The sequence below is a fragment of the Mangifera indica genome, chromosome 17 (genome assembly GCF_011075055.1).
Source record: "Mangifera indica cultivar Alphonso chromosome 17, CATAS_Mindica_2.1, whole genome shotgun sequence".
Taxonomy (NCBI): Eukaryota; Viridiplantae; Streptophyta; class Magnoliopsida; order Sapindales; family Anacardiaceae; genus Mangifera; species Mangifera indica.
In genome coordinates, this window is record NC_058153.1 from 6,059,899 (window position 1) to 6,070,564 (window position 10,666).

The following is a 10,666-nucleotide window of genomic DNA, read 5'->3' on the forward strand; positions in this document are numbered from 1 at the left end:
AAGAGAAAAAAAAAAAACTCTATGAGAAAAATGATCATAGTTCAAATTTTGGATAGACGAAAATTGTTAGATTTTCAAACTGAGAAGAAAAAATATAATAAAACTTTAACTTTTTAACTTTTTATATTAAACAATGATTTTGCTTTTAACTTTACCTAAAAATTTTAATGGAATTTGACATGAGTGAGATTTTATGTTTTTAAAAGATAAAGGGTGTGAATTGATAGTACACTTAACTTCCGGTGGAAACAAACTTTTGGGCAAATATCTATGACCAGAAAATTAAATTCAGATGTGACAACACGCTAATGCTGTTGATTGTGATAGGGGTAGAGATGATATGGATGGAATTAATTCCACATGATGACTATAAAAATGAAAATATAATCGGAGCCTTGTTATCTTAAAAGTAAAAGACATATTTACCATTGTGGGTGTTTGGTTTGTGTTTGAGAAAGTATAATCTTGTTAATTTTTTTTTTATTATTTGAATTATTTTATTTAATTTATTAATAATAATGTGATAAATAATATAGATAATAATCTGATTATTATTTCTACTTTAAGTATTAAAAGATTATCAAAGTAATCTTATATTTATTATAATTTTATTCTTATTTATTAATTTTTTAAAACTAAAATAGCCCCATTTTAATTAATATAACAAGTAATATAAAATATATTTTAAAAAATTATATCTAATGATATTTAAGTAAAATAATATCTTAATATTGTTTCACAATATCTAATCAAATATAATAATTATTTATATCTATATATTTTTACCGAATATAGTAATAATTTATACTTAATAATCTTTAAGTTAATCTATTTTTATGATAATCTTTATATTTAATAATAAAATATTACCTAAACCAAACACTACTTATGTAATATAATATTGTATAATATAACACTGTATTAATTATACTAATGTTTTATGTCAAATATATCCTTGTTTAGTTTTTAAATCAATTTTTATTAATAACTAGAATAATAGGGTATGTCTTGTGTAACATAGTTAAGAATTTGAGTAAATAATACATACATTTGTAATGAATTTTAATTTGTAAAACAATAATGATGAGTTATTATATGAGTGAATATTATTTTATTTTTAATTTAAAATTACTAAATTATATGATGTTATATTATTATTAATTTTTAAAATCAATATTTATTATAAATATACATCATTTTATTATAAATATTATAAATGATATAAATACTCAAAAATTTTATTGTAAATATTGTAAATATTATAAGATCATTTTAATTTATTGCACTAATTATTATAGTCGTTGTAGTATTATTTATTTTATTTTAGAGTAATTTGCATTTCCTTAAAAAAAAAATTTATTAGTCCTAAAATACTTTTTCACCAATTGAATACATGTATCATACTTTTTCATCCTAAATCCAACTTTATTAACGAAAAAGTTTAGACACAAAATCATAAAAATTAAATTATGATATAATCACTTACTATTTCCCTTTCCAAAATTATTATATTATTCTCAATTATAAAATTTTAAAATAGACTCTTGCATGTCAAAATTTTCATCAATACCTTTTCGCCTCTCATTTTAACCTTTTTCCTTTTAGTGGGTTTGGGTCGGTAACGATTTTGTTGGCTTTAAATTTGAATAGATAATGATTTTGACAATTCAAGTTTCTAAACTTGAATGGTAAAGATTAAATTATAAATTTCTAAACATATAACCTTTTTCTTTTTAGCTTTGAGAAAGTATTTTAACATAATATATGCAGTTATTACATAGTAGTAATCTTTTTGGACTCACGGATTTATAGTTCACCCCTCCAAATTCCGTTGTATTTGGAGGATAAGGAGGCATAGTTTTAGTCCAATCCGTTACGTTCGAATATAAATTTGAAATTGATTTCTTATTCTATTTCATAAAAAGATAGGGTAATTATTTTACCCCAATTCGGTAAGTTTTTCATTTATGCTAATAAAATTCATGTGAAGCAATCCCATTGAAGAAGTAATCTCAAAATCTAGTATTTTTTTCTTTAAAACTTCATATTTGCTTGATATCCGTAAAACTATATGTACTCACTTTTGATACATAATTTATATACATAGATAATATATCATTATGTGATGATTAAGTGATTTTGAATTAAAGATAAAACAAAACCTAAATACAAGATAATATATCATCTGTGTATACAAATTATGTACTAAAGATGGGGATACATAACATTGCGTGCTTGATATTGTAGTCATCATGATGAATGTAGCTAATTCTTTTTTTTCTTTTTTTCTTTTTTGGGCCAAAAGACTTATTCTGATCCGCTAATTTTTGAAAACTTAAATAACCACCTATCTATTAATTTTTATTATTATTGTCAGCAGTAAATTTATCATTTAATATTTTATTTAAAGAGATAATTTTTTCTACCTAAGTTTTGAAAACTAATAATTTCTCTCTAACCTCATATTTTTTATATTTAAAAGTTGACTCTCCTTGAAGTCTAGGGTTTGCAACCTCCGTATTTTTCTCATTTACAACTGCTTCCAGCCTTCTTAAAAATTTCAGTTTCACCCATACTTCACCTTCAGTTTCTAAATCGTTGTTGGCGACTTTCTTCCTCTGTCTTTAGTATCTCCTCTATTGAGCATGAGCCGCTGACATTCATCTCCTTATTATTTCTCCCTCGTTTGTGCAAAATCCTACTAAAATTGAGCAAGATTATCAGATTAGTGCCGATACGAGTCACCAAGGGAGGAAGGGTTTAGGGTTTCGATCTGTTGGTTAGTTCTATTCTCATTACTAGCCTCCTTGGTGACTCCCATCTGTGCAAATCAAGAACCTACTCACCTAAAAACAAATCGACGACTACTGCCTTTCTCTCTTTTTGTGTTAGACAAGAGAGAAATGGTCAGGAGATGGATATTGGTGGCTTATGCTTGGTAGAGGAGATGTTGGAGGCAGAGGGAGAAGGTCGTCGACGACGATCTGGATACTGAAGGTGAAATGGGGCTGAAATTGAAACTTTTTAGAAAGTTGGGGGTAGCTGTAAATGGAAAAAATATGGATGCTACAAACTCTAGACTCTAGGGGGGTTAGTTTTTATACTTGAAAAATATGAGGCTATGAGGGATTTGTCAATTTTCAAAACTAAGGTGCAAAAAAGAATTTTTTTTTCTTTGAATAAACTATTTAAAAAACAATTTAACCCTTGATAGGAGTAACAAAATTTAACAGATGAATTGGTATTTGAGTTTTCGAAAGTTAGTGGATGGGAGTTTGGGGCTACACTAAACCTTGGGTGGGAATAAGTCTTTTTGGACTTCTTTTTTTTTTTTTTTTTCTAAAAGAACTTAAATTAGAAAACACTTGATTCATGTGAGTTTGATTTTCCTTTGGCATCATGAATTGCATATTGCAAGGTAGTATTTAAAGCAAATTATATTTGCATTTATGTCTTGGTATGATCTAACTTGAAATTATTTTTCTTGTTATACTTGACCAAACCCTCTCATTGATATAATTTTTCATCACAACTAATGTACACAATTTAAAGTTTTACATAAGATCGATTGGCAAAAGCGATTAAAATCTAATACACTCAGATAAGTCTGTCATAGGCATGTGAGATGATAGATCGAGATAAGTAAGAGAGGACATGAGACAAAAGATTTTTTACTCGGTTTGGTTTGATGATTTGAATACCTACATTTACAAAGTTATCATTTATCTAAGTATAGAACAAAAATAATACAGGATCCTCTCTCCTTTCCCCCACCGCAACTCTTTTTCACTTCTGCTTAAGACAATTTTCAAAGAGAAGATTATATTTCAAAATCCCCTAATATAGGATCTTAATCCTTGAATTGAATCTAAATGGGAGGGAGTTATGTATATAGCAACGACATTTTTTTTTTTATTTTATGGGAAAAGTTAACATTTTATTAAATAATCATTGATCAAGTATTGTGTCGTAAAATTTGGATGGGTTCTTCCTTTGCTGAAATTGTAATCATAAAAGAATTTTCTTTTCAATGAACTATAGAGTTACAGTTGCCTAGTTGCTAGTCATTTATCTAGATATCTAGCCTTGAATTGGGTTCCACTAAACTTTGGGTTTCAAGTTGGAGAATTACATAGTCGTTGTCCATTGGTCATCACATGTGGTTTTACTTTGAGAGTTGACTTTGAGGTGATCAATTCGATGAAACAACATTTTTCCCCTCGTTTTTGGACTGCAAGGAGAATATCAAGAACTTCAAGAATATTCTACCACAATGGTTTCACCATATGTTTTAGATTATGCAAGTAAAGATACCATGATTTCATATGTTTCAAGCAATGTATCTATCTTATCATTTCACTTTCCTTGTGGGATATGACTATACATGTATTATTTACATCATGAGATAGTTGAAATGTGTTTGTGAGGAGATCTAACAATCATGTTAGTAGTGATTTGTCATAATACAACCAAACTTAACATTTAAGTTTCAGACCTCAGGGATGACATCTAGAATTAACTAGATCAATATGTATTGGTAATTAAACCATTTTGTTTAGGATGAAACTAGACGCCATGGTCTCAACTCAAGTATAGAGTAATAATTGAAAAGAGTAATAATTTAAATTAGAATTCCAACGCACTCAAACATCAACATCCAAGTAAAAGATTGCATTACAATATCATAAGATTCACTAAAATTTATTAACATTGATTGTAATGAGCTCATAAAATTAACTTGTGTTAATTGGAATTTTAATTTCAAAAGAACTTGAATAAAAGAGAAAAGTTCAAATATGCAATCACCATAGATGAAGTCAGTGCTTGTATTAGTAAATGAAAAATGATAGATGAGTTTGTAAAATAAGAGTTGGTATAGCTATTTTTCCAAGGTATGCCTAGAGTGTTTGACTATTAGAGACTCAACTGGATATACTAGAAAACTTTTGATAAGATTTGGAAACTAAAGTTTCTCCTAGAATCAAAGTCTTTGGATGGCTTTGGCCCAAACCAAAATTTCATATTAGATAAAAAAAATTCCAAAAAAGGCTACCAAGATTGTGTCTTTTGGCTTTTTTCTTTTTTTTTGATAACTGGGGATTTTGCCCTTATTTGTTAAATAGGTAAATCCGAGATATAAGGATCAAACCCATACCATTGCATCAGATAAGTCAAGATTTCACAAGTAGCATGAGTTAATGAATCCAGGTACTTTTGATTCATTACTGATGTAGAACATTTTTGCTTTTAGGGAAACGAGACAAAGTACACCTTATCCACTACTTTGGACTGTAATATTCAAGGACTTTGAAGATTCTAAATGTTTTCTTCATAAATCTTATTAACTTGGAAGTAGTTTTTGGTGATTTTGATATAGACAGTGTCTACTTAAGGAGCTGATTCAACTACAAATGTACCACATTCATTTTTGTTGATGGGTTCGAGCTTCTGTCACGTTTATGAAACATTGACTTACTTGGTACAGTAGTTGTGGGTTTTATCACTATATCCCAGTTTACCTAACCAACAAATAAATATGAACGAGGTCGAAGACTTTTAAGTATTACAATTATATCCTACTAGTATAAGGTGTTTATGAAATAGTGTAAACAAATATTCAGTAGACAACAATGTTATATTTATGTTATCATTAATCTCTCTAATAATACATTTATACGTATGTGAAATAACTAGTGATCAAGATTTTAGAGCTATTATATAAAGATAGAATCAACATATATATGAAACAGTCATATTGATATGATCATGCGCTTGTTCACAGAATACATATGATTATGCATTCATATAGACAAGAATGGTAGTGTAATGATATTGCACCCTAGAATGATATGTACTATGTACGTTTGTTGATAGAATTCAAATGGTCGTGTGCTTATTCATAGAATACATGTGATCGTGCATTCATATAGACAAAAATGGTAGTGTAAATGATATTGCACCGTAAAATGACATGTACCATGTAAACTTGTTCATAAAATACAAATGGTCATGCAATGGTAAAAAAACTTCAAGATTGTTATACTTTGGTCTTTAGGTGCAATCAACAATACTTTTAGCCCAAAGACCTTCCGAGACTCAATATCCTCTATCCAGATTACACATCAAATTCATCTTAGTTAATCTTATATCTAAAGAATTTGATCAACTCCTTTTGTGTGTGACCTATAGACTCTTTATTAGGTCGATAGTGACTAGATTTGTGTCAATGTTTTGACCAAACATCCGTTCATATAGACATGATTGTGTGCTTGTTCATACAATACATATGATTGTGCGTTCATATAGACAAGAATGCTAGTGTAATGATACTGTATGCTAGAATGACATTTATAGGGTGCACCCATGCACGTGTTGCATCAAGTTGTGAATGAACAATTTTGACACGTGAGATTTGTTATCACCTTTCGATAAAATCGTTCAATATTATAACAATTATGTCTTTATTACCGTTGTCATTGGTCATGATAATACCAAACCTATGAATAATTTTGAGAATGACTACTTAATATACACATAGGATTCTCATGATTAATTATCATTCAATTAATCCCTCGTTATGATTCAACCATTTTAAAGACATCTATCTAAATTACAAGAATAAGATAAAGAAAATGTCATATTTCATTCATTAAAAAGTCTTTCTACAGTTACACTTTGTTGAGCTAAGATAACGTTTGAATTGAAATTAACTGACTAAACTATAAATAATTAATCTATAAATAATTATAGATTGTATATTACAATGAAATCACCGTCAACGATACTTGGTCCCATTCTGATGCGCTAAAGTGATGAATATGCCAATGACAGCCTTCCGTCAGACTTTCATTCAAAACTTTTGTCAGGCAAGGTGTGAATGCAGCACACAAAAGTACTTAAAAAAAAAAAACAACAACGACAAACAAAGAGGGGTGAGGTGAGAAACAGGTTGATTCTTCCCCACTAACTCCAAAAAAAATTTAAAAAAAGAAAAAAAGGGGTCAGGTATTGGGTGATTGGCCCCACGACTCTGATTGTGTGGGTGTGGGCCTGCTGCATTACAAGATTCTCTAAACATGTAATTACTGCAGTGGCAGAGGCAGTCACTAATCTTTTGAGATTGATCAAGTTTGAGGCTGAGGTTGAAGTTGAGACTGAAGTTGAACTAGTTAATTTACTTGATATTTCCTTCACAACACCTTCAATAAATTCTGCTTCATACCTACAACATCATTAAAGTTATTTATTTATTTTTTTTAATTAATAAACAACATCATTTTTCTAAAATACCAACTAAATTATATCATCTATTCTATATACTTACAACTCATACTTCATTTTTCTGCTTTGCTAATTAATTATACTCTCTACTCCCTACATCTATTTTTTTAACACACAATAAGGCTTTAAGATTAATGAATTTTTACCTGCCCTTCAACTCCCTCCCAGACAGATTAGTGATCTCCATCAAAGCAATGACCAATTAATTATTATAAGTTTAAAAAATCAATTCAGAACTAAAAGAAAGTTATGCTTAAAACATTTCAGAGACACTGACCAATTAATTATTATTAGTTAAACAAATCAATATTCTGTTTCCACAGAAAAAGGTATGTAGTAAGAAAAAAAATACTAAAAGTAAGTTCTGGAAATTAGGCTCTGCATATTGTAATAAAGAATATTTACCCATCCTTCAAGTGAAATCCAGAAAGATCGGACACCTCCTTTAGACTCTTCCTCCACATTTGCACTTTCTCTACATTCTCCTCAAAGCTTTCTTCATGCCCAGAAAATGCTTCTTTAAACACTCCTTCTTGATGTCTTGGTTCATAGGGCTCCACACCATAGAATATTGGAATGACTATTTGTCTCATTGTGATTTTACATTCAACAATCTTAACGAGTTCATCCAAACATCGAATAGAAGAAGCATAGCTTTTAGAGAAAACAACAATTGAAATTCTTGAGTCTTCAATTCTATTTGAAATGGGAATTTCTCTTTCAAATTTATTGTCACCCTTAAAAACTTTAAATCCTTTTCGATCCAAAGCAGCATATAAATGATCTGTGAAGTTCTTGCCAGTGTCTTCACTTTGAAAGTTTATTTTATTTTATTTATTTTATTTTAGAGTAATTTATATTTTCCAAAAAAAAATTATTAGTCATAAAACACATCTTTCACCCATTGAATACATGTATCATTCTTTTTAATCCTAAATCTAACTTTTTCAAATCAAATTGAAAAAAAAAAAGTTTGAAAAATTTTCAAACAAGTCAAATCATATTAGGTTTCGAACCAAATTGGAAAAATATGATTTGGATTACAGTTTGAATCATGTTATCAGTATTTTATAATATATGATATATATATCATCCGATATGATATAAGTGAAAAATAATACATATCATAAAATGTATCGAATTAATACGGTATAGTTAACATATCATATGGTGTGATATATGTTGTCGATACAAATCAATACATTTTTTAAGAGAAAATGATGGTGTAATGGGGGTGTATATGAAAAAAATTTTAAATTTTAAGGGTATTGTGATATTTTCCCAAACGATGATATGTCAATTATAAGTTTTTATTAGTTTATCACTTTTTTTTTCAAAACGCATATCATATGATACGATATATGACACACGATATGAAAAATTAAATTTTCAATACATGATACGATGTACAATTCAACTACCATGATTTGAATATTTTAAAATCATTTATATATATATAATTTAATAAAATTATAATTTTTAAAAATATAATATAAACAGGTAAAATAAATATGAAATATATGTACAATACACATATAAAGAAAATGACAAAATTAATATAAAAAACAAAATTGTACACCTAATTGTTTATTAGAAAATTCTATCAAACATAGTTATATATATATATACACATACATACACACACATGCATGTATGTATTTTAAATAAATATGATTTACGATTTGGTTCGGTTTTAAAATCGTTCAAATTGTAACCCAAACTAAAAAAAATGGTTTGAAAATTTTTTAGCCAAAATCAAACTATTTTACAAACCAAATTATAATTTTTAAATAATTTGATTCAGTTTTATGGTTTGAACCGATTATGCACATTTCTAAGACTTTGACGTAAGCTAGTTAATGAGTCAGTGTTTTAATTTTTTTCAAAATTTCATTATTTTACCTACTCAATATTAATTGTTTTTTACGTGGATGGCAAAGAGAATATTCCTTGTCGACAAAAATATTTTAGTATTGATGGATGTTACATATTTATGGCAATGCTATCATTATCTAACTCCTTTCCTTGCTAAGAAAGTTATTACACCATTCATAGCTGTTGCTTTAATCACAAACAATGCAGCACTTCTGCTACTTGTACCTGGTACTCTGTGCTTCAAATTCTTGAAGATATTTTATGCATGCAAATTTACTCATTTGCTAAATTTCTGGTTCTTTGAGTTTTTGGTTGTTAAAATATGATTATGATGCCATATTGGTCATCTATATGATTTGGCTTCTAATTATGTTTGAGTATCTCAGTTTTCTCGTTTTTGCATTGGCTGTATAGATGGGTGAGCAGAGGTATGTGTACACAGTGGAGGAGGCACTTGGTCATGTGGAGTTTGGGAACTTCAATATCTTGTGCTTGGTTATGGTGGACTGGGTTGGGTTTCAGAAGCGATGGAGATTATTATCCTCTCTTTTGTTGGACCAGGGGTGAAGTCTGAGTGGGGGCTTTCATCAACTCAAGAGAGCCTTATATCTACTGCTGTTTTTGCTGGATTGGTGGTTGGAGCGTACTCTTGGGGTATTATATCAGATAACTTTGGAAGAAAGAATGCCCTTTTGCTTTATTTATTATGTTTTCTTGGTATCTGTCACATATTTTAACATTATCTGATGCAAATGAAAGTATTTATTCTTAGCCACATACATTTCTTTGCTTTAATCGGGGAACTTTTAATGTTTCCTACCGTCTATTTGAAGTTTTGACTGTTTGAGATAAAAATTGGTTCAATCTAAGTTTTTGGGATTGGTAAAATTTTTGTTTCTTTTGTTAGGTTATCAGGATTTTGTTCTGGAAATAGCAGAAAAAGCATTAGTTATGATTAGAATTCGAATTTAAATTATGACAAGCTTTCAGGTGAGGATATATAAAAGCTGATCTTTATCAAGTGGTACCTTTCCAATCACCTTGATTCAGTGACTCCTTTTATGGTTTGAGCAGCTCAAGATGAACAAGATTCAGTAATGTTAGTACTATCTAAATTTTGTGGCCAAAGGATTTAGTTTTCATTTGTTTGTCTGGGAAGGATTAACGACGCTGGACATGTAAGGCTGATCAACAAAATGATGCTCATGGAAGATCAAGATGAACAATTACCTCTAAAATTTCCATTCTGTCTTCTATATATATTATTCCTGTCCAATTAACCTCTTCTGAATTATGCATGATTCTTCTCAATTGATGTATTTCTTTGAAAAGTTTAAATTAGTGTTTCTGCTGATTTCTTCAATGCTTAGTGAATGTAAGCATGTGTATATTAAATATGTCATGCTGACCCTCTCGAGTTCAGTGTCCCATATGGCATTTAATCATATATTCATTCAGTTTCCAACTTTGGCTGATTAATGAATTGACAATTATTCAAAATGCAGAGTCA

At 28.9% G+C, this 10,666-nt stretch overlaps 1 protein-coding gene across 1 annotated transcript; it reads right to left on the reverse strand.

Moving 5' to 3' along the window:
• Nucleotides 1–6,963: 6,963 nt before the first annotated feature.
• On the reverse strand, nt 6,964–8,099 carry LOC123200751 (TMV resistance protein N-like). Its single transcript, XM_044616118.1, has 2 exons — nt 7,687–8,099; nt 6,964–7,222 (listed from the first exon to the last, which is right to left on the reverse strand). Exons 1-2 carry the CDS (start codon nt 7,872–7,874, stop codon nt 6,964–6,966), a joined length of 447 nt encoding a protein of 148 aa, XP_044472053.1. The 5' UTR covers nt 7,875–8,099.
• Between the last annotated feature and the right edge of the window lie 2,567 nt (nt 8,100–10,666).